This window comes from Giraffa tippelskirchi, chromosome 6 (genome assembly GCF_054371585.1).
Source record: "Giraffa tippelskirchi isolate mGirTip1 chromosome 6, T2T-mGirTip1v1.2.pri, whole genome shotgun sequence".
Lineage (NCBI taxonomy): Eukaryota > Metazoa > Chordata > Mammalia > Artiodactyla > Giraffidae > Giraffa > Giraffa tippelskirchi.
In genome coordinates this window covers 164,887,968-164,911,548 of record NC_137280.1, presented here as the reverse complement: position 1 = coordinate 164,911,548, position 23,581 = coordinate 164,887,968, and the positions used below count along the sequence as shown (strand labels likewise).

The window sequence follows — 23,581 nt, the reverse complement described above, 5'->3', positions numbered from 1 at the left end:
GGGGAGAGGTGTACGTGGGGAGAGGTGTGTGTGGGGGAGAGGTATACGTGGGGAGGGGTGTGTATGTGGGGAGAGGTGTGTGGGGAGAGGTGTACGTGGGGAGAGATGTGTATGTGGGGAGAGGTGTACATGGGGAGAGGTGTGTGGGGGGAGAGATGTGTATGTGGGGAGAGGTGTACATGGGGAGAGGTGTACGTGGGGAGAGATGTGTATGTGGGGAGAGGTGTACATGGGGAGAGGTGTGTGGGGGGAGAGATGTGTATGTGGGGAGAGGTGTACATGGGGAGAGGTGTACGTGGGGAGAGATGTGTATGTGGGGAGAGGTGTACATGGGGAGAGGTGTGTGGGGGGAGAGATGTGTATGTGGGGAGAGGTGTACATGGGGAGAGGTGTGTGGGGGGAGAGATGTGTATGTGGGGAGAGGTGTACATGGGGAGAGGTGTGTGGGGGGAGAGGTGTGGGGGGGGAGAGGTGTGGGGGGGAGAGGTGCGGGGGGGGAGAGGTGCGGGGGGGGAGAGGTGTGTGGGGGGAGAGGTGTGTGGGGGGAGAGGTGTGTGGGGAGAGGTGTGTATGTGGGGAGATGTGTATGTGGGGAGAGGTGTACGTGGGGAGAGGTGTGTGGGGGGAGAGGTGTGTGGGGAGAGGTGTGTATGTGGGGAGATGTGTATGTGGGGAGAGGTGTACGTGGGGAGAGGTGTGTGGGGAGAGATGTGTGTGTGGGGAGAGGTGTGTGGGGAGAGATGTGTGTGTGGGGAGAGGTGTGTGGGGAGAGATGTGTGTGTGGGGAGAGGTGTGTGGGGAGAGGTGTGTATGTGGGGAGAGGTGTATGTGGGGAGAGGTGTACATGGGGAGAGGTGTGTGGGGGGAGAGGTGTGTGTGTGGAGAGGTGCGTGGTGGGGAGAGGTGTGCGTGGGGGGAGGTGCGCGTGGGGGGAGGTGCGTGTGGGGAGAGGTGCATGTTGGGGGGAGGTGTGTATTTGTGATGAGGTGCATGTGCAGAGGAGGTGTACCCACAATTCTATTTCTTTCACCCTTAAAGTTACCAATAAAGAAATTGTAGAAATTTGATAGAATACAACAAGCAGAATTTTTAAACAGAGAAATATGCTATGGTACTTCAATTCAGGCTTGTCCGACTCTTTGCCATCCTATGGACTCTAGCCCACCAGGCTCCTTTGTCCATGGGATTCTCCAGGCAAGAATACTGGAGGGGGTTGCTGTGCCCTTCTCTAGGGGATTTTCCTGACCCAGGGATCGAACCCTCGTCTCATTAGGTCTCCTGCATTGGCAGGCAGGTTCTTTACCACTAGTGCCACCTGGGAAGCCCCTAATAAATGGAGGGGTAACCATTCCCTTCTCCAGGGGATCTTCCCGACCCAGGGATCGAACCTGGGTCTGCTGCATTGCAGGTGGATTCTTTACTGTCAGAACCACCAGGGAAGCCGAAACAGAGAAACCAGGAAGTTTTGGAATGCTTGCTCCTTTTTTTGGTATACGTTTTAATCACAAATATCCCGAGTCTAACACTGGTTATACCTTTGTCTAAAATGGCAACTGCACAGTCACCTGGGCTTCCCTGATAGCTCAGTTGGTAAAGAATCTGCCTGCAATCGGGAAGATCCCCTGGAGAAGGGATAGGCTACCCACTCCAGTATTCTTAGACTTCCTCTTGTGGCTCAGCTGGTAAAGAATCTGCCTGCAATGCGGGAGACCTGGGTTCAATACCTGGGTTGGGAAGATTCCATGGAGAAGGGAAAAGCTACCCACTCCAGTATTCTGGCCTGGAGAATTCCATGGACTGTATAGTCCATGGGGTCGCAAAGAGTCGGACACAACTGAACAACTTTCACTTCACTTCTCAGTCACCTGGATATACACCACTCATTCTTGACTTATCACCACGGTTGTTTTCTGCCTTAAACAAGTATTTGAGACTTGAAATTGCAAATTAGGTATTTAACCACAGGTATAGTTTTTACTATGACAGGTAGTTTACTATTACTATTTTTATAATACTGTCTTGTTTTTCTTGTAATATCAGAGGCATTGAAAGCTTCTCTTGGATATTTCTCCCAGGCTAATCTTTAAACAGAAAAAAAGAAATAGAAAGTATTATTAAATATCCAACTCCTTTAGTTGTTGAGACATTTTCCTGCTTGCCCAAAGGGGACTGAGCATCAGAAGGTAAAAATATGGGCTGTCAGCATGTGGTTGTGTTTATCCTAAACCTCTCGGGACTCCTGATGACTCATTCCCTTCTCTGAATTCAGGGTTACCTGAATGTCTTTCTGTATGTAACAGGTAAAGGCACGTGACAGCACTCAATTTCCTGATTTCCTACCTCAAGCTACTAGTATATACATAATTTTAATAGCGTACTATGTACATCAAATTCTGTGTGCTTCAAACATGTCAAAATTTTAAAACATCGACACAATTGTTTCCCACATTTAGATTAAATTTTTTGGAATATTTAAAACTCAAGTATGGTAAGTGATTTCACATATTAAGAGGCCACTTTATTATTTTCTTAACAGTCTAAAATCTATTAAGTGCTTTTGTGGTACCAATTTAATAAAATATAAATAAGCTATAATGGAAATAGTTAAGTAATTAGTACAATTAAGTGAAAACAAAAATCTGTAGGTTGTTAAGGAGGAAGAGTGAAAGAATACTATTGCACATAGATAATTTTAAACACTTTGTCCTTTTTTTAAAGGGCAATTTTGTTGTTACAGACTGCAGAAGACCGAGATGCTTATAATGTTACAGTAAGAAATTATGGCAGATTGTTATGGTAAGCATATTTTTCCCCATTGATTTTGTGAATCTGTCAGGTTTTTCTGGTGGGAGCCGTGGAACTATTGAGTGATGACCAGTTTCCAGAAGAGTGGGACGAGTGTGAATAAGTACAGTGATGACATCCGCCCAGGGTGCATCATTCCTACTGTCCCAAGCTGTGTTAACAGCTTCCTGTCCCTGTGATGATACCCAGCCTCAGCGTCCTTTATGAGGAGCAGGTTCAGAACTGAGGGTTGTGAACAAGACAGAAGAGGTAGTTACTCTTTCTGATAGCAGAAGCCTAGTTAATTGGAAGTGGATTAGGTTTATTCTGATTTGATGTCTGTTCTTAAACTGGGAGTGGGATTAAGGGTCCAGAAACCCTTTTGAGATAGTACACAGAAATTTTTGTGTGTGCATTTTGGGCGTGGGGAGAGAGCAATAGAACTTTCTTTAGATTCTCAGTGACTTCTGACTTCGAAAAAGATTTTTAAAAAAGGTGGGAAACCAGCTGTTTCAGAGGATAGAACTAGGTCTGGACAATAGGAGTATTAATGGGAGGATGGTTTTGGGCTCAAGTTAAGGAGACTCACCTCAAATTGAAAGCTGTGCCCAAAATTGAGTGTTCCCGTTTGAAACACATTATTTATTAGATCTATAGTTTGGTATTTTTCAATTACATCTTTTTAAGGAGCTGCACAGTAGAAATCAGAGGTAGCCAGTTCTTTTGTAACTGTGTAACTGAATCATATCTGATATCTGTAGATATAAAAATTTTCCCTGTTTTGATTGTTTTTCCTTTTTATTCCATTAAACTGTGTGTTTAGGAGTTGATAGAACTTTGTCACTTCCAAGATTTTGTTGTTAGAAGCTGTATGGAACAAAGTATCTGTTTTCTTTACTTAGATGTTTCATATAATGTAACTATTTTAGAAGAAAATTTATACCACCCATTAAAAATAGGTCATCTGATTTCTTTTAAATTTGTTTTTATTATGAAATATATTAAACATGCAAAATACAGTAATAGAGTATGGAGCATAATTTGGTGAATAGTTACCCTTCAGATATAAAAGATCCTAAAATTCTGTTAATAGGCTTCAGGTTTCCTTAAAAAGAAAAAAAGTTATAAATAAAGTTGAAGCCCTTGTGTCCTTCTCTAGTTTCATTCTTTTCTCTACAGAAGTAATCCAATGTTTGAAGATAGTGTTCATTAAAAAAATACTTTTAAAATACATGTGTGTATCCATAAACATCTAAGGAAGTCCGCTTCCCTTCATTAAATATTTGTCAAAATTTGAGTTTGATTTTTACATTCTTTTACATTCACAAAGTTAATTTTAGAAGCAAATATTGCCCATATTTTTAGCTCCCAGCCACTCTTCCAAGATTAAAAAGATTCTATGAAAAGATTTCCAAAAACACATTAAAAATAGGAGCAAGCCTCTGAGTATAGTGATAGATACCAGAAATAAGAGTCTCAAAGGTACAATGTGTCTATTCCAGGTGATGGCAATATCTCTTCATTTTTAAATTAAAAAAAGGGTGTTTTTTTTTTGTTATTATTAAAAAGCATTCTACTTTAATATCATATATTGCAGCTTTTACTTTAATTCATATTAAATACAGAGAAGATAATGTATGATTTTGTCTGTGGAAATTTAGTATATCCATGCCCTTCAAAAAAAATAGATGTGTAGATAAACAGTTTACACAAAGGCTGGGCTTGATTATGACTTGCTAAGCTTTTCAAAGATGCTAGACTCATGGTCACAGGGTAATTTTTAGCTAATGTATTAAGCTTAAAAATTATTATAAAAGTCAGCTGGAAATTATTTTTATAACTTAAGAGTTTAATTCAAGTTTGTCTAAAAAAAAAGACCATTTGTAGTTCAGCAGCACTGTTCATTTTCACATACAATTTCAAAGAAGCAAAGTGTGAAGTTAAATTCCTCTGGTATATCCTGTTTGAAATAAGTGATATGCCTTCTATTTTAATGTAAGTCTTTTCTGTGGCTTTAACACTGAGAGATGAAGTAGGTTAAGTTGTTAAAAAGAACCTCAGTATAATTATATTTCTGAATTTTGATGATATAAGCCAAAATGATTTTTGATATTAAAAGTAAGTTATGTTTTGCTTCTTAGTTCCATTGGTGGATATGATAAAGCTATCCAGGCTTTTAAGTCAACACCCCTTGAGGAGTTAGAAGACATCATAGGTTTCGCATTAGCTTTGTTTATGAAGGGTCTGTATAAGGAGAGCAGCAAAGGTAAGTATGTTGTCTAAAGCTTAAGGATATATCCTACTTTTCTAGAGCTGAGAATTTGAATCATAATGAGCTTATACACAGAATGGTGTAATATTAAGATGGTGGTCGGAGTTGTAGTGTTTATTAAAAATCTGACAAGAGGCATGATAATAGGTACTTTTTATCTGTTCCTTCATTTAGTACATGATGATAAATAGTCCTTTTAGCAGTGTTATGAACTGAATGTTACCTTTATTATTTAGATGAGGAAACTGAGACCCAGGATCACTTATGGTACATGTTTAAGGTAGCATTTGAAAGCAAATGGCCTTCCCTGATAGCTCAGCTGGTAAAGAATCTGCCTGCTCAATGCAGGAGACCCTGGTTCGATTCCTGGGTTGGAAAGATCCCCTGGAGTAGGGATAGGCTACCCACTCCAGTATTCTTGGGCTTCCCTTGTGGTTCAGCTAGTAAAGAATCTGCTTGCAATGCGGGAGACCAAGGTTTGATCCCTGGGTTGAGAAAATCCTCTGGAGAAGGGAAAGGCTATCCACTCTAGTGTTCTAGCCTGGAGAATTCCATGGCCTATATAGTCTGTGGGGTCGCAAAGGGTCGGACATGACTGAGTGACGTTCACTTTCACTGAAAGCAAGTATTTACTACTCCACGGTGTTTCCATGTACTTTCCTGGTAAACGAAGACCCCAACCTTGTTAGTGATAACATATTATTTCAGTTTCTCCAAAAATGTTCCTTGAGTCCTTTTTCCCATGTATGGGCCCAGCTTACGTGTGCGTAGCTCATTGTAAGGGCTGCTTCATGGAGTTGCTGGTTTCTTCATGGGTATTTGGGTGCTATCTCAATGATTATAGGCCTCCACTTCTTTTGAAGATAGTGACTCAGACTTGTCTATAGATTCTAAAGATGAGAATTGAGAAATATCACATAATAATCCTAATGGTATTCCCAGAATCACCTTGGAACAGTTAAACCAAGTTGGGTTATTATAAATTTTTATCCTGTTTACTTGAGAGCAAGGGAATAATAAGTGTAATTTTAGTTAGTCCTTTTTAAAAAATAGGATTAGGAAAGGAAAAATCCCATCATTTGTCGATCAGGATTGCTTTTATATTGTCTTGTTTTTGTTTCCAATTCTGTGTAACAGCCTATGAGAGAGCCTTGGCTATTGTTGAATCAGAGCAAGACAAAGCTCATATCTTGACAGCTCTGGCGATAGCAGAGTATAAACAAGGGAAAATGGATGTAGCCAAGACATTGCTATTCAAATGGTATGTATAGTCGACATCAACACTCAAATGACCAGATACTTAAAAATATTGGATTAAAATTGGAAACAATGTAAAGTGAAGTTTTTAATGTTTTAGGTACTTTTTGGTGAACAAAAGGGATCAGACCTACCTGGTTAGGTAGAGATCGTAGCTTCATTCTTAATTCTGAATTCATTCAATTCTTCAAAACCATCCTGTACTCTGTGTTTATCATTTATTTTTTTAAAACAGTAATTGATCAGCTGTTCTCTTAGGATTATAAAATTTTAATGAAGGCAGTCATAACTGGCTTGTTTTCAGCCCAGTGGGTGCCCAAAGAAATTTTTTTTCCTCTTCCCTTTTCAGGTTAACCTGATAAAGTTAATTTAAAGTTGAGTTTAAAGCAAGTATATGTACCAGTATAACTTGTAACTATTTCTGTATTTTGGGGATAATTTAATAAAATAGTAGTCTCTGATATCTGTGGTTGTTTGTATGGTGCTTTTGACTTTTGGAAAATTCTTCTGAGAAAGTTGACCGTAATTCCTTAAAAAGCAGTAGATGATTAATTTATGCTATTAGACAGTGGTTATTAGTGAATGCTCTATTGGCGTTTTTAGTGGTACAGATCTTCATAGTACAGAAATCTTCCACCCCTTGCAGGAAGATCACATCCCTGTTTCCCGTCACACTAATTGCTCTCTTCATTCATTGTGAAAACCAAAAAAGTGCCTTCATGCATCTCCAAATTATGCTCCCCTACAAAGGTTCAGTTCAGTCGTTCAGTCGTGTGTGACTCTTTGCAACCCATGGACTGTAGCACACCTGGCCTCCCTGTCCATCACCAACTCCCGGAGTTTACTCAAATTCATGTCCATTGAGTCGGTGATGCCATCCAACCATCTCATCCTCTGTCGTCCCCTTCTCTTCCTGCCTTCAATCTTTCCCAGCATCAGGGTCTTTTCAAATGAGTCAGTTCTTTGCATCAGGTGGCCAAGTAGGAGGACAGAGATGATTAGATGGTAACTAGTTCAGAATGACTTCTTACAGGATAAGCTTTGTTTTAGTTTATTCATTGTGATACTTTTGTCTCATCCTGATTAAAGTAATTTTTTTGTATAATAAGTAGGTAATTCGTTCTCCCTCTTTTAGCTTCTCTTGAGAAAACCAGTCAGAATTTTAAAAATCTTGTAACTTTACATGGATACACTCATGTTCAGAAGACCCAAATTTGCAAATAGCTTGGGAAAAAGAATTATGTGCATGCTAAGTTGCTTCAGTCATGTGCAACTCTTCGTGACCCCATGGACTGTAGCTCGCTAGGCTCCTCTGTCTGTGGGATTCTCCAGGCAAGAATACTACAGTGGGTTGCCATGCCTTCCTTCAGGGAATCTTCCCGACCCAGGGATTGAACCTGCATCTCTTATGTCTTCTGCGTTGGCAAACCTGTTCTTTACCACTGATGCCACCTGGGAAGCCCCCAAAAGAATCATAGATGCTAATATATTACTGTAAATTATCAAGAGCAAAAGTAACCCCAAATTAGGTATGATTAGATTAATCTTGGGCTTCCCTGGTGGCTCAGCTGGTAAAGAGTCCACCTGCAATGTGAAGACCTGGATTCAAACCCTGGGTTGAGAAGATCCCCTGGAGAAGGGAACGGCTACCCACTCCAGTATTTTGGTCTGGAGAATTCCATGGACTGTATAGTCCATGGGGTCGCAAACAGTTGGACATGACTTACTGACTTTCACTCAGATTAATATTGGGTTACTATTTAAAACAGTAACCAAAACCATTTTGAACGTTGGAGGAAGTAGAGAAAAATCATAGAATATTGTCCTATTCCTGTCTCATTCTCGTGTGGGGGAAGGCCTTTGCCACCTTTTCTTTGTGTTACTGAATCCCCGGTGAGGCAGTTTGTATGATCTGTGTCTCTTTCTGTTTGGTTCTCTGTGTGTCGTCTTTCAGACTGCTCCCTTTCTTGCCACTTGAATTCTGGTCTGTGACTTCCATTCTGTGAAAAATTCGGATTCCAGTTCTTTATTGATCTTATTTGGCATTCATATGTTGGGAACTAAGCAGTGTCCTAGGTGCTCAAGGGGAATAGGAATAAATTCAATATATAAGGGGGAAAAAAATCTGATTACCAGCATCATAGAACATGTAAAATCCATAGCACGTGGTACAGGACAGCTTACAGGTACTATGTATTCAGCACATGTGAGCCTAATGGGATGTACTCATTCCAGTAATAATTTAGATTTTGTATATTAAAAATATTAGAGTAGGTAGGTGTTTTCCCTTTTGAACCAAGACACAAATTAGAATGTCTTCTTTTGTTGTTAGTTGTTGTTCAGTCGCCTAGTTGAGTCTGACTCTTTGTGACCTTATGGACTGCAGCACACCAGTCCTCTCTGTCCCTCACCATCTCCTGGAGTTTGCCCAAGTTCATGCCCATTGCATCAGTGATGCCATCCAACCATCTCATCCTCCGTTGTCCCCTTCTCCTCCCGCCTTCAATCTTTCCCAGCATCAGGATCTTTTCCAATAAGTCAGCTCTTTGCATCAGGTGGCCAAAGTATTGGAGCTTCAGCTTCAGCATCAGTCTTTCCAATGAATATTTCTTTCCAATGAATATTCAGGATTGGTTTCCTTCAAGATTGACTGGTTTGATCTCCTTGTTGTCCAGCTTACAGTGTGGATTATTTGTATTGATGGAAATGACTTACTAATTGATACTATTCCATATTCAGATGCCTCCATTAGCCCTTATGGTAAAAAAGAGTTCCTGTGGATACTTTACGTTTACTCCAGAGCTGCCCATGAAAATTCATGATTTTGTACCTGTTTGTCCAAGTCAGATTCTAAACAATTTATCCTCCCACCCCCAATAATAGAAAGACATAGTGGTAGGTGTGTGATATTTTGTAATGTTGTAAGTATTTCTATTATATTTTAATGAATTTTGTTTAACAAATTTTTCAAAATTTCTTTGTTTTATTACAGTACACATTCATAATTATTAGAAGTTCTTTTAAGTTTGTAAAGAGCTCATTTTCTTCATTTAAATTAATAAGGATTCCTAACATTAGTGACTTTTACCTGCATAAAATTTCACAGTTGAAGAAGGAAAAAAAAATTGGATGCTTACATACAAAATTTAAATTTAAATTTCCTTCAATTATAAATATGCTTGCTTGGAATGTGGTGGATATAGATTTATTTGTACTTATATATATACTAGATCTGGTTTCAAATATCACAGAGCAGTAAAACAGAATGTTTTTGCCAATGATAAAAATCAGATCTTAGATTAAGGATTTTTCTTTATTATTCATACCTTTTAGGATTTTATTGAAACCAAAATATTTTAGCAAAATTATTTTAATTATTTACCTAGAACTGTGAGACCCAAAGAGACTGTGCTGTGTATCTGTTTATAAACGTAGATAAAATGACCAGAAAAGGAATTTGGCTACTGATGCTCTGTGAAGGCCCTTGGTACCTTCTAACTGCTTCAGAGATTCAGGGAAATGACGGTGCCTAGAAACCACGGAACTTAGTTTTGTATTTATCTTAAAGCTGGGCCATAGTTTGGTGAATCTATAAGTACACTGTTTTTTCTGCTGGTCAGTGTGTTCTAATAATTACAGACTATTGCACTAACGGCAAATAGGCAAATAAAAATATGTTTACAGCTCTATCTTAAAGGAACCAACAACAGAGAGCCTTCAAGCCCTGTGTGCTCTGGGATTGGCAATGCAGGATGCGACACTGTCCAAGGCTGCACTTAATGAGTTACTGAAGCACAGCAAACAGAACAGTGATTATCAGAGGAGCCTTCTTACTTCAGCCATCTATGCCCTGCAGGGCCGCAGCGTGGCAGTGCAGAGACAAGCATCCAAAGCTGTTCATAGGTAAATTCTGTACTTGTGAACCTGGGGTCCAGTTGTCCTTGATGAGATTGTCTTTGATATTTGGACCTTATTAAAATTATGTGCGTGCATGCTAAGTCGCTTTAGTCGTGTCTCTTTGCGACCCCATGGACTGTAGCCCACCAGGCTCCTCTGTGCATGGGATTCTCCAGGCAAGAATACTGGAGTGGGTTGCCATGCCCTTTTCCAGGGGATCTTCCCAACTAAGATTATACAATGAGGTAATTGTATATATTTGGAAACCAGGTTGTGGTTTTATGAAACCGTATATAGGACCAGGTAATTGACAGTTTTTTCACATCTAGTGATTTAAATACAAAATTCAGTTGATAAAAAAAAGAACAGAAAATTTTCCTTTATTCAGATTAAGGCCCAAATCTTTTTTGTATGAAAATTCTTACAAACTCTCAAGTTATTGTTAGTTTGTTATTTGATACTGTTCACTTTAATGGTTTGAGGAATTGTTTGGCCACTCAGCATTCAGTAATATATTCAACATTTGGAAAGTAGAAAACTGTTGTCGTTAGTCATAGTGGTTTTTTGTTTTATTTTCAACAGTAAAGTGTTATATCTGTAGTTTATTTTCCTTCCATTGTTCTGATCTTTGTGTTTGCCTTGAACTTGACATATTAAATTTCTTTAACCTTTCCTAATTGGATCTCATGGCTCTGTATTCACCACATTGCTGATTTTTCTTTCTTATTTTAATAAAGAGATAAAATATTCTTTCTAAAAATTCAGACACTTCCAACTACACATGGACAATTAATTTGAACTTGTTCTAGATGTTTAAAAGATTTTTAACTCATGTACTAAGTAAAATGTTGATTGGCTTTTTTTTTTTGGTACTTTTTGTGGTTAAAGTAACTCCCATCTCTAAGCCCGCTGCTTTTGATGATTGTTACAGTAACCCAGCTGATCCTGCTCTTTGGTCCCTGTTGTCCCGAGTGGTTGCCCAGTATACTCAACGAAATGCAAAGGTGAGTAATGTTCTAAATTCTGACCAAACGTAAAGTAGCTTATTTTGTAATATGTAATTTTAAAGTACTACTATTATCATTCTGGAAAATGATTAATACAGCAAGGGAGTTCTGTTATGTAATGAAGTTTTCCATTAGTTATTCAACAAGTGGTACACTGAGTTTCTTCCATGTGCTGCTGTGCTGCTGGGGGTGTTATATATACAAAGAAGGAGGCGGACTCTTTTGAATATATATAGATTAAGTTGGGCTTCCCTGGTGGCTCAGACAGTAAAGAATCCGCCTGCAATGCAGGAGACCTGGGTTCGATCCCTGGGTTGGGAAGATCCCCTGGAGGGGGGCCTGGCAATCCACTCCAGTATTCTTGCCTGGAGAATCCCATGGACAGAGGAGCCTGGTGGGCTATAGTCCATGGGGTCTTGAAGAGTTGAACACGACTGAGCAACTAACCACAGTGCATAGTTCGGAAGCATTGCTATTGTGTTTCAGAATACCCCAAAATAATTTTATTTAAAAGTTTCTTAAAGATAAGAAAATAGCAACTTGAACAGTGCTTATGTCTAAAAATGTAAATATAAATATGAAGTCATTGATGTTCCATAAAGGGAATTTTCACTGTTGTTAGTTTGTAACAGCAATATATTTTCAGGAGTCAGTAAAGTATTTTGTTAATTTTTATGGTTAATATGGCCTTTTATACTTTACATAACTAGTTAGTAAACATAATGGTAGTAGCTACTATGTTTTGAACACTTACCGTCTAGTATTTCCAATATCTGAAGTCTATGTACATATGTTTTTATTTCTATTGGTTTTCATACTGGCCTTGTTTGTTGATTGACTGTGTAAACTTGAAGATTGTTTGTGGAAATAATTTGAGGCCTAGTATTAAGGTACCTTTCTGCAGAAAGAAGTTGTACTTTTTAATACCAATACTTGGGAGCTCCACCAATCTGGAACCACCTTAAAGAAGGTTTATAGCTTGAGCTTGCTGGACCATACAGGCTACTGTGTGCCTGGATTTTCAGGGTCACTTGAATTCTGGTCTAGTTCTGATTGACCTTAGATCTGAGTATGTAGCCCCTTGGCCAGGAGTAGGGGAATCTCAGCTTATTTTGATGCAGGTTTCCTATATACTTGCTCCTTTTGTGAGCCCTGCGCTCTAATTTCTCACCTACAAGTCCTTCAAACTGAAAATTAAAATTTGTTAGGAATTCAAACTGACTTCCTTCACTTACCTCTGTGGATTTCAGTTTTCCCTTTTAGTTTTGGCTTGAAAAATCCTTAATATCTTGTCAGCTAGCCAATGCTTTTAAGAATACATGTTTCTTATATTTTATCCCAATGCTTATTAAACTTTAACGTGAAATGAAATCACTCGATAATTTTGTTTAAACCTAATTCAGTAGATGTGGGGTAGGGCCTGATATTCTGTGTTTCTGACAGCCTCCCAGAGAATATCAGTTATGCCAGTATATAGTCCATACTTTGAGTAGCAAAGTTTTATCCTACAGTTTGTTATTTTCAGTGAATGTTTTGTTCCAAGAACCTGGAAGACCATCATTATTAGGCTCTGGAATGAAGCATTTATATGCCAACTGCTGTGCTTGGCATTTTTATCTATCTTGTCATTTAATCTCAACAGCATTATGAAGTAACTGCAATTAAGTTTATTTTGTAGAGGAGGGTACTTGAGACATAAAGATTCAATAATTTGAGCAAAATCACCGTTAGTAGTTGTGGTGATGGATCATTTTCAGACCTTACTCATGAACCTTCCTTCCGCTCTGCTGTGTTGTCCTTCTTTTTAATTCATCTTGTATTTGTTTTATATTGGCATGTTTTTCAAAAGTTTATTTTTAGCTTTCTTTATTTGCTAAATATGGTTTTAAAAATATTTGTGATATGCTTAATGATGTAAAATGAAGTATACATTAGAAGTATACTTCTAATTTAAAATGAGATCATTCTTACAACTTACTTTCTTTACCAGGTAAAACATATAATTGAATTTTTAAAAATTAAGAATTTCAAGCCAACTTTATGAAACCTCAGATTCTGCATAGATTTTCCTTATTTTTAGTATTGAGTAGATTATTGAGGCTGTGATGAGTTTCATGATGCTCTGAACTTTAATTACTCATTTTGCTAGGGTCTATAGATGTTTTAAAAAATACTATATTTTCTTGGAGTGAAGTTATATTAGTTTATCTTAAAATAAGTTTTGTGGACTCTCTTTTTTTCACTGAGTCTTTGTTTCACAGTCTTGTATATTGTTAGAAAATTGTATGTTTGTTTGTTACCACTGTGAAATCATGTAATTCTTGGACCTTTAATGAAAATTGTAAAAGAGCAGAGTTGAAATTCTCATAGCGAAAGTGTGAAGTTGCTCAGTCGTGTCCGACCCGTTGTGACCCCACGGACTGTAGCCCACCAGGCTTCTCCATCCATGGTATTTTCCAGGCAAGAATACTGGAGTGGGTTGCCATTTCCTTCTCCAGGGGATCTTCCTAACCCAGGGATTGAACCCAGGCCTTCCGCATTGCAGGCAGATGCCTTACCCTCTGAGCCACCAGGGAAGCCCGTTTCTCATAGTAGAAAAGATTTTCTTTTATAATAACATTAACTGGTTTTTTGAAACAGTGGTAATAAGTTGGTGCTTAGGGAGCTTAAAGGCTTCCCTGGTGGCTCAGTGGGTAAAGAGTCTGCCTGCAATGCGGGAGACTTGGGTTTGATCCCTGGGTTTGAAAGATCCTCTGGGAAAGGGCATGGCAACCCACTCCAGTATTCTTGCCTGGAGAATACCATGGACAGAGGAGCCTGGTGGGCTACAGTCCATGGGGTCACAAAGAGTTGGATATGACTGAGTGACTAACCCTTTCACTTTCTCAGGAAGTTTAAAAGTTAATATAAATGTGATAAAACCGAACCTTTCAAATGACTTAAGGTAAAAATTTTATCAGTCTTAATTTTTACTTTTTCATGAAAGTTTATGCATTTATCTAAGTAATCATTTGTTTACTATTATAGGGAGGTGCAGTGGCAGGAAACGTGTCTCATATTCTGGACTCAAATCATGGAAAGGTTAGTTTGCCCCAATTCAGGCGACTGTTTTACTTGTTAAATAATATTGATGAATGAGTAATTTTTTTTCTTAAGGTCAGGGGTCACATCATATTCAGTATAGTATTGTTTTTCATCACTTTGAAAGTCAAGGAGCTGTAAAGAGAATCGGTTAACACTCTTCTTTTCTCTTATGTAGAAGGCATTACTGTACACTGCAGTCAATCAGTTGGCGATGGGAAGCAACTCAGCAGAAGATGAGAAAAATACTGCACTAAAGACCATTCAGAAGGCAGCTCTCCTTTCTCCAGGTAAATAAAATATAATCCATTTCATTGCATAGGATTCTGTCCATCTTGCATTTGTGAAGCAAAGTTTGTACTTTTATGAAATGAGAGAATTTTAAAATATTGTAAGATCTTGCATATTATTTGATTATCTGCATTCAGTTACTGATACTTAAGAGATAATTAGTTATTGAAGTAGGCTCAGAGGATTATCTCTTTAAAGATAGGTCATTAACTATTATTGAAAATCTAAATTATATACGTTCAAGAAGTAGTTTTATTTCTGTTTTCCCATCAGTCAAGTTTAATGAGGTTTATCTATAGCTACTAAATTACTTAATAAATATGTTTAGTTACTTTTATGTGTAGTTAGTTTCTTGAAGAGTGGAGATATGTATTCTGTGGTAACTGTTAGAACTGACAGGGTGTGGACCTCACCTGAACTAACTTCTTCTTAGTTCTAATGAGAACTGTATGTGTACCATTGATCACCAAAGGCCCAAGGAACTGCTATAGATGGCATCAGCATTCTTCCATTACTACTACTGGAAAAATGCTTTAGAGGACTGGAAAGTCTGGCAAAGTAGGGTTATGAGGTGTGTTTTTACATATTATTATTTTTAATATAAAACATATATATATTTTTATATGTTTTATATTAAAAATAATAATATGTAAACATAGCTTTAAACAATATATTCCACCAGAGCACTTCAAACATTTGTTTGATCAGAATGCTATTGCTTTTGGACAGGGACTGTGGGGAGACAAATTGTACAAAGAACAGATTTGATGTCATCTTCACAATAAATTATAAAGCTTGTAACTAAACTTCCAACTCGATGGACATGGGTTTGGGTAGACTCCAGGAGTTGGTGATGGACAGAGAGGCCTGGTGTGCTGCAGTTCATGGGGTCGCAAAGAGTCGGACACGACTGAGTGACTGAACTGAACTGATCTGAACTAAACTTCAGAGATTTTTTTTATAAAACAAGTAGACCTGTCCTTGTTTATTTTTCTTTCATTTTTGAAATAGAATAAAAAGAAACCTAAATATTTGGTTTTGTCTGTGTTACATGTTAGGTAAGTTTCTGATTTTTAAAAGTGTTCTCAAACAAGTTATTAGGTATAGAATTGCTCTCAAGAATTCTTACTGTGGATCTAGAATGATTGATGTAAGTCTTTGATTATGTAAGTGAGATACACTTAAGAAAGGTGAGATTGCCCAGGAAAGTGAATGTAATTGTAGTTATGTGTAGTGGCTGTATACCTAGGCTCTATTGATCTTTAGTTAAACCAAGTTTTGATAGATGGTACTCCAAGGAATCTTTTCAGAAATTTAAATGTAATCTCAAGAATTTAGAATTGAAGGGAAAGAAATCCAATATCTGTTAGATTAATGATTCTGTGATATTAAAAGATATGTTTAGCCAAGTATATGAAAAACTTTAGATTTCTAGTATATGTATATATGTGTGTATATGTATACATATTTGTATATATGTATAATGTCACTTGTTTCATAAGGAATTTGAGTTGCTGGTTATTTCTAGAAGAGAAAACAGCAATTCTTCTGAATTGTGGCAAGAGAAATTGCTTCAGCTAATATCTGTCCCTCCCCCCAAAGTCTAGACTATAGAATACCCTAAGATCCTTAAATGAGTTGTTCATTTAATCTTAGAAATATAGAAATTGAGTCCACTTCAGTTGAAATTACAGAATATTAGACCTGAGGGCACCTGAGCCGTCATCTAATTTAGATGCCTTGTTTTATACAAGTATATGTTCCAAAGGAGAGGTGACTACCCAGTTAATTAGTGGCATTGTTAGACCTAAAATCCAGACCTAAGACTCAGTCATGTGCCTTTCATTATATAGTATTCAGATCACATCATAAATTCTAGGAAATGGTCCCCATTTTCTTATTCTAGATTTGATTATGTTCTATGATATTTAAAATAAGGTAGTCATTATCTGGGCAGAAACTATTTTGTAATATCAAGGTATCTACTTAATTTTTTGTAAAAATTTTTGGTCTGCATAACATTTCTAATGATTCTTTTATAATTAACAGTAATACTGACCATCTATAAATGAAATAGATCTACTTCAGACATTTGATAGAAGGTGTATATGTTGGGTGGGGCAGTTAGATAAGAAAAAATTAAAATCTAGAGCTAAGGAGTATGTTTAAATGACTGTATTGTTAACTGGAACCTCTTGTAAGATTTTAAAATTATCCATTTTTTTAAAGGGCAAATGGACTGAGAATATTAACCTGTAAAATATGATTTGTGAAATAAAAGACCAAGCAAATTAAAAAACCTAAATTCCAAATCCAAGTTCAGCTTGTCTTTTTTCACAATTAACTCTTGAAAAGAGTCTGTACTCGTAATTTCTTTAATTACCTCTCAACCCACTGCCCTGAAGCTGCTATCAAGGTGTGAAGGAAGGAAAAAAAGATCAAATAAATGAAGGGATATATAATCAAAATTGCTTCACTTGGAATGATAAAGTGACTTTCATGTTTGGCTGTTAGAACATAGGTAAAATGGAGTTGTCTTGAGGTTTTTGTTTGCTTCAAACTTTTCTTAAGAACTGAGAAATTGTGTTACCTTGCTTTTCCTATATCGGAGAAGGCAATGGCACCCCACTCCAGTACTCTTGCCTGGAAAATCCCATGGATGGAGGAGCCTTGGTAGGCTACAGTCCATGGGGTCGCTAAGAGTCGGACACGACTGAGCGACTTCACTTTCACTTTTCCCTTTCATGCACTGGAGAAGGAAATGGCAACCCACTCCAGTATTCTTGCCTGGAGAATCCCAGGGACGGCGGAGCCTGGCGGGGTGCCGTCTATGGGGTCGCACAGAGTCGGACACGACTGAAGCGACTTAGCAGCAGCAGCAGCAGCTTTTCCTATGACTCAGCCTTTTGTATAGGGACGGAGTGATGAACACAACTGAGACTTGTCCTTGGAATTCAATGAATGTGACTATAATTAACCTTTCCACAACAGCATAGTACTCTAGGCACTGCTCATGTAACCAGCAGTGGAAGAAGAGTTTAATAGGGTATTTCTTATCCTCTGATGTGTTTGGAAAAAACGGCAAATCTTGAAGGATGAATATAGTATTGTGTCTTATGAGTTAATTTTTCTTTAAGAAAATAGAACTTTTCTGTAGATAACATTTTTTTATTTTATTTTTTTGTGTTTATAAACTCTTACTTTCAGTTTTGGTAGTTTTTCAGCAGCATGTTGATTATCGACAAGCTTCCTAATTGTATTTCTTACGTCTAGGTGATCCTGCTGTCTGGGCTGGCCTGATGGCAGCTTGTCATGCTGATGATATACTGGCCCTAGTGAGCAGCACTCAGCCAAAGAGGATGCATTTATACTTGGCACTGTTGTCTGCTGTTTCTGCTTCAAGTAAGTTTGAGAAAGCATTTAATACATGATACATTCAAGATAAAGTATTCAGAAGGATATTGCCAAAAGGTAATAGGCAGAATTAACCCTGCATGAAAGGCTATTATATTTTCATCTAACAAAGCTTAAAAACAAGACAAAATGATCAAATCATTTTTAAGGAGTTTATCTGCATACAGAACAAAGCTCAAGAACATTATAGGAACAGAAATATCCAGCATTCAGCAAGGTAAAATTCACAATGTCTGGTATCCAGGTAAGACTTGATAAGCATGCAAACAAGCAGAAAAATACCACCCATGATGAGAAAAACCAATCAATAGAAACAGATACACAAAAGACACAAGATAGAAGTCTCTTTAACGTGTAATTAGCTGTTTAAAGCGCATGTGACAGTAGCACAGAAGCCAGGAGGAGAAAATGGAAGTATTTTGTTATAAAGGTTTTATACTATAAGTGATAAAATACTAGTCATCTGTAAGTATTCATGGGGGATTTGTTCTATGACCCCCCTCAAATATCAAAATCCACTCTTATATAAAATGATGTATAATAGTCGACTCTGCGTGTCCAGGGATTCCATATCTACAGATACAGAGGGCCAAGTGTACTTAAAGTTAGATGGTGACAGGCTGACGATAAATACTCTAAGCCTTAAAGTAGACGCTAAAAAAAAGAGTTATAACTTTGTAATAAGCCACCGAAGTAGAAAAAAATGGGGTATAAAAAATAATCCAAGAAAGGAAGAAAAGAGAACATTGAATAAAGAGAAAACAACAGCACAATAGAGTTAAACCCAACTATATCAGTAATCAAGTGAAGTATAAATGGTCTAGGTACCCCAGTTAAAAGGCACAGATTGACAGATTGGCTAAAAAAGCAAGAGCTAACTATGTACTGCTTAAAGGAAACATAGCAAAATATAGACCTATATTTTAAGACAAAGGTAATCTCATGCTATCTATAAAATATCTATAAAATAGATAAGCAACAAGGACCTGCCTTATATAAAATAGAGAAGCAGGGACCTGCCTTATAAAACAGGTTAGCTATATCTAATATCTTGTGCGTGTGTGCTCAGTCACTTCAGTCGTGTCTGACCTTTTGCGACCCTATGGACTGTAGCCCACTAAGGTCCTCTGTCCATGGGATTCTCCAGGCAAGAATACTGGAGTGGGTTGCCATGCCCTCCTCTGGGGGATTTTCCCCACCCAGGGATTGAACCTGGGTCTCCTGCATCTTCTGCATCGCAGGCAGATTCTTTACCACTGAGCCACCAGGGAAGCCCTTTAATATCTTGTAATCTATAATGGAAAAGAATGTGAAAAAGAATATATATGTTTTATATATATGTACATATGTGTGTGTGTATATGTAGATATGTATAACTGAATCACTTCTTTGTATACCTGAAACACTGTAAATCAGCTATATATCTATTTAAAAAAAGATTTAAAAAAAAGATAAAAATGATCTAACAAGTTAGAGAATGGTAAAAGGTACACTATACCAATACTAATCAGAAGAAAGCTGGAGTGCCACAACTAAGACCCAGTGCAGCCAAGTAAGTAAATAAATATTTAAGAAAAGAAATTTCAGACAAATTAAGGTTTCAGAGCAAAGAATATTTCTAGTAATAAGGAGGGACATTTCACATTGAAATCAGTTTATCAATAGGACAGTTTAGGCACCAGGTAACAAACCTTCAAAACACATAAAATCCATGTGGTTTTTCCCAATAAAATAGGTAGAAAAAATGAAAAATTATGGAAAAATACACTTATGGAACTGAAATAAACTTGTAGAACTGAAAAGAGAGACCAACAAATTCATAATATAGAGATTCAACACTCTTGATAATTGATAGAAAAATTGGACAGGAAATTAGTAACGATACAGTAAAAGCTTGAACAATATCAACCAGCTTGACCCAGTTGTTGTTTATAGGAAAGTACTCCTAACAATAGCAGAAGGTGTATTTTTGTCAAGTATACATAGACTATTTGCCTATGTATATCATATTATGGGGCTTCCCCTGGTGGCTCAGCTGGTAAAGAATCCACCTGCAATGCTGGAGACCTGGGTTTGATCCCTGGGTTGGGAAGATCCCCTGGAGAAGGAAACGGCTACCCACTCCAGTATTGTGGCCTGGAGAATTCCATGGACTGTATAGTAGTCCATGGGTTTGCAGAGTTGGACACGACTGAGCAACTTTCACCACACATCATATTATGAGCCATTAAACAAATCTAAATAAATAAAAAAAATTCAAATCATACAGAGTATGTTATCTTAATACAATTGAATTAATTTAAAAATCAATAACAATAAATCTGGAAAATTCTCAAATATTCAAAAATTTAATAATAGATTTCTAAATAATCCAGGTCAAAGAATGAAGCAGGAGGGAAATCAGAAAGTATTTTGAACTGAATGAAAGTGAAAAATCAATATATAAAATTCTGCGATGCTACTAAAATACTTATATGAAAATTTTAGCATTAAATGTCTACATTAGGAAATAAGAAGGGCCTCAAATTGGTGATCTCAACTTCTCCCTTGAGAAAGTAGAAAAAAGAAAGGGAAATTAAACCAAAGTAAGCAGAAGAAAAGAAAATAAAGAGTAGAGATCTGTGAAATAGAAAACAGAAAATCAACAAAAGCAAAACCTAGTTCTTTGAGAAGATCAATGAAATTGGTAAACCTCTAGCCAGGCATCAGGAAAAAATTGTCAGGAATGAGAGAGACTACATCACTATAGCTATTAAAAGGCTCATAGTGAAAGTGAAAGTGGCTCAGTTGTGTCTGACTCTTTGTGACCCCAGGGACTGTAGTCCACGAAATTCTCCAGGCCAGAATACTGGAGTGGGTAGCCTTTCCCTTCTCCGGGGGATCTTCCTAACCCAGGGATTGAACCCAGGTCTCCCGCATTGCAGGCAGATTCTTTTACCAACTGAGCCACAAGGGAAGCCCGAAAAGGCTCATAAGAGAATCTTAAGAACAATTTTATGCCCATAAATTTGGCAACGCTGATGAAATGGATAAATTCCTTAAAAGACACAGAGCTCACTTAAGAAGAAATAAACTGAATAGCTTTATATCTATTAAAGAGACTGAATTTATAGTTAAAAATCTTATATAGAAAACTCCAGGGCCAGATAGAATTCCGCCAAACATTTAAGTAAAAAATAATACCAGCTCTATATAAACTCTTACAGAAAATTGAAAAGGTGGTGACATTTTCTAACTTCTGCTATGAGGTCACCATTACATAAATACCAAAACTAGAGAAAGGCATTACAAGCAAACTACGGAACTACAGATGCAGACATTTATAACAAAACTTTCACGATTCAAATCCAGTAACAGCCAAAAAAGATAGTACTACATCATGATCAAGTGGGGTTTATTCTAGGAATGCAAGGTTGCTTTAATATTTGAAAATGAATGTAAAATTTACCATGTTAAATGCTATGAAACATGCCAAAGAGATTATACTTTATGATTTCATTTATATGAAATTTCAGATAATGTAAACTGATCTATTATGAGTGAAAATGATTAGTGATTGTCAGGGGACAGAAGGAAGGAGGAGAGGTGGGTTGGGGACAGGAAGGATTACCGAGGAGTAGGAGGGAGCTATTCATGATGGTGGATGTGTTTATTATCTTGATAGTCGTGATAAGTTCATGATGGATGCTTATGTCAAAAGTTATCAGATTTATAGTTTGAATATGTGCAGTTTATCATATGTCAATTATATTGCAATAAATCTTTACTTTTTTCATTGAATCATTTTCACTTTTACTGAAGACAGTGATTTTTTTTTTTAAACATAAGTCACAATATAAAGTCTTAAGTTATTCAGCCACAAATATTCCTACTATGAAACTTTTCAGAAACCTGTCTCATGTTGAGATAGTCTGTGATATTCCAGTGGTATGTGTAAAAGTTGTATTGCATGGTAAGTTTAATTGTCATACTTAATAATTAATTACTTCTCAGAGAACACATTATAAACTGCAGAAAAAAGTTTTAAGATTGACTTGTTTTATTGTAGTTAAAGACAAAGAATTCTTTGAAAATTACAACCAGTCTCTTGAAAGGTGGTCTGTCTCTCAAGCTGTCACTGGTCTAATAGACACAGGAAGAATATCTGAAGCCGAAGCCCTCTGCACAAAGGTATTTTTATGGAATTGAGATTGATGAATTCTTATCCTACTTGGAAAATAACTTCAAAAATAGAGTACACATTATTTAGAGAGCATTTGGTTGTGATGGTGGTGGTGGTGGTGGTGATAATGATGAAGATAATACCCAATATTAACTGAGTACTTACTATAGGCTAGTTAATACATTTTGCGGTTTGTATTTGACCTTCACAACAATCCTGTGATGTAGGTATTTATTATTATACCCATTTTTACAAAAGAGAAAACTAAGGCTTAAAGAGGGTAAGTAATTTGCATAAGAGTTCACAGGTAGAAATTGACAGACTTACTGTTTAAGCTCACATGTGTCCGACTCGAGACTCAAAGTTTAATTTATTTATTTGGGGTATTTCTTATGGAAGTAGTATTTTCCTTTGATTTCTAGTTAGTCTCTTCAGAATGCTATGTTTTCCAGCATCCCTGCATTTTTCCAAAGTTTTGAACCACGTAAAGTGACTCTGGGGATTGTTAAATGGGCAACTGGAATTATTGAGTAGTCAGTTTTTACCTACCTGGATTGTAGTCTCTGTGAGTAAATTCTTAGACCCTGCCTGACCCATAGTAGAGGCTCAATAAATATTTATTGAATGAACAAATCAGTTTTATAAACCTACTCAGAAATAACTTAATGAGTAAGGAGAGTTTTAAACATCACTTTTCCTGAAAACACCTTTTTTTTTTTCATAAATACTTACCTGGGAGATTGTGTTGTCTTTCTAGAAATGTTTTTTGAAAGATCACTATGAATTTTACAGAGAGAGAGGAATGGATCTTTGAAGATGCTTTTGGTCCTTGAACTCTCTGAAAAGCAGAATCATACATTATCTCTTTTATTTAAGAAATTCCATCTAGGTTCAGGACAGTGCGGTATAATACAGTGAATGTTTAGTGAGCATAAATTGGCAGTTGCTTTGTACTCTCTGTGACAGAGTAAGGGATACTTTTATGAGCCTTTCTTCATCATTTTAAGGTTCTAGTCTCTTACTTAGAAGAAAGCAATCACATACCTTTCAGAAATAAGGACATTTAGAACTATGATCTAATAATAAAAGATAAAGGATTAGGTTATTGAGAGACAGACAATAAAGAAAGATATGTCTAAAACCATAGTGGAAGGACTTGCTTGGAGAACTATCCTTAACTTCTCGTATGTGTATTTTGCAGATATATATTACATATTGTATATATAATTATAATATATATACACATATACAGCATATACATTTGTAAATATATATATACACACATACAATACTTTTATGTGTGTATGTATGTGTTTTAAGGTATAAGTAACTGGCTTAGGGAAATGTGTGTAAGAAGTCTGTGCCTGGAGGAAGGACAATGTGTATCTTTATTAAGATGTTGAGAAAGGAAAAAAA

At 37.0% G+C, this 23,581-nt stretch overlaps 1 protein-coding gene and 1 non-coding gene across 8 annotated transcripts in view; one reads left to right on the top strand and one right to left on the bottom strand.

The window, feature by feature from the left end:
* Nucleotides 1-23,581, top strand: part of SKIC3 (SKI3 subunit of superkiller complex) — a 98,619-nt gene that overhangs the window by 50,685 nt on the left and 24,353 nt on the right. For all 7 annotated transcript variants that reach the window (XM_081498754.1, XM_081498759.1, XM_081498753.1 and 4 more), the window contains 9 exons: nucleotides 2,719-2,796; nucleotides 4,926-5,050; nucleotides 6,194-6,317; nucleotides 9,998-10,216; nucleotides 11,142-11,214; nucleotides 14,245-14,298; nucleotides 14,477-14,588; nucleotides 17,863-17,991; nucleotides 22,052-22,173. In XM_081498754.1, coding sequence (XP_081354880.1) covers nucleotides 2,719-2,796; nucleotides 4,926-5,050; nucleotides 6,194-6,317; nucleotides 9,998-10,216; nucleotides 11,142-11,214; nucleotides 14,245-14,298; nucleotides 14,477-14,588; nucleotides 17,863-17,991; nucleotides 22,052-22,173 — 1,036 coding nt within the window. The remainder of the gene's footprint in view (nucleotides 1-2,718; nucleotides 2,797-4,925; nucleotides 5,051-6,193; nucleotides 6,318-9,997; nucleotides 10,217-11,141; nucleotides 11,215-14,244; nucleotides 14,299-14,476; nucleotides 14,589-17,862; nucleotides 17,992-22,051; nucleotides 22,174-23,581) is intronic.
* Nucleotides 19,195-19,274, bottom strand: TRNAR-GCG (transfer RNA arginine (anticodon GCG)). Its single transcript has one exon. It is a non-coding gene; the product is annotated as a tRNA-Arg (tRNA).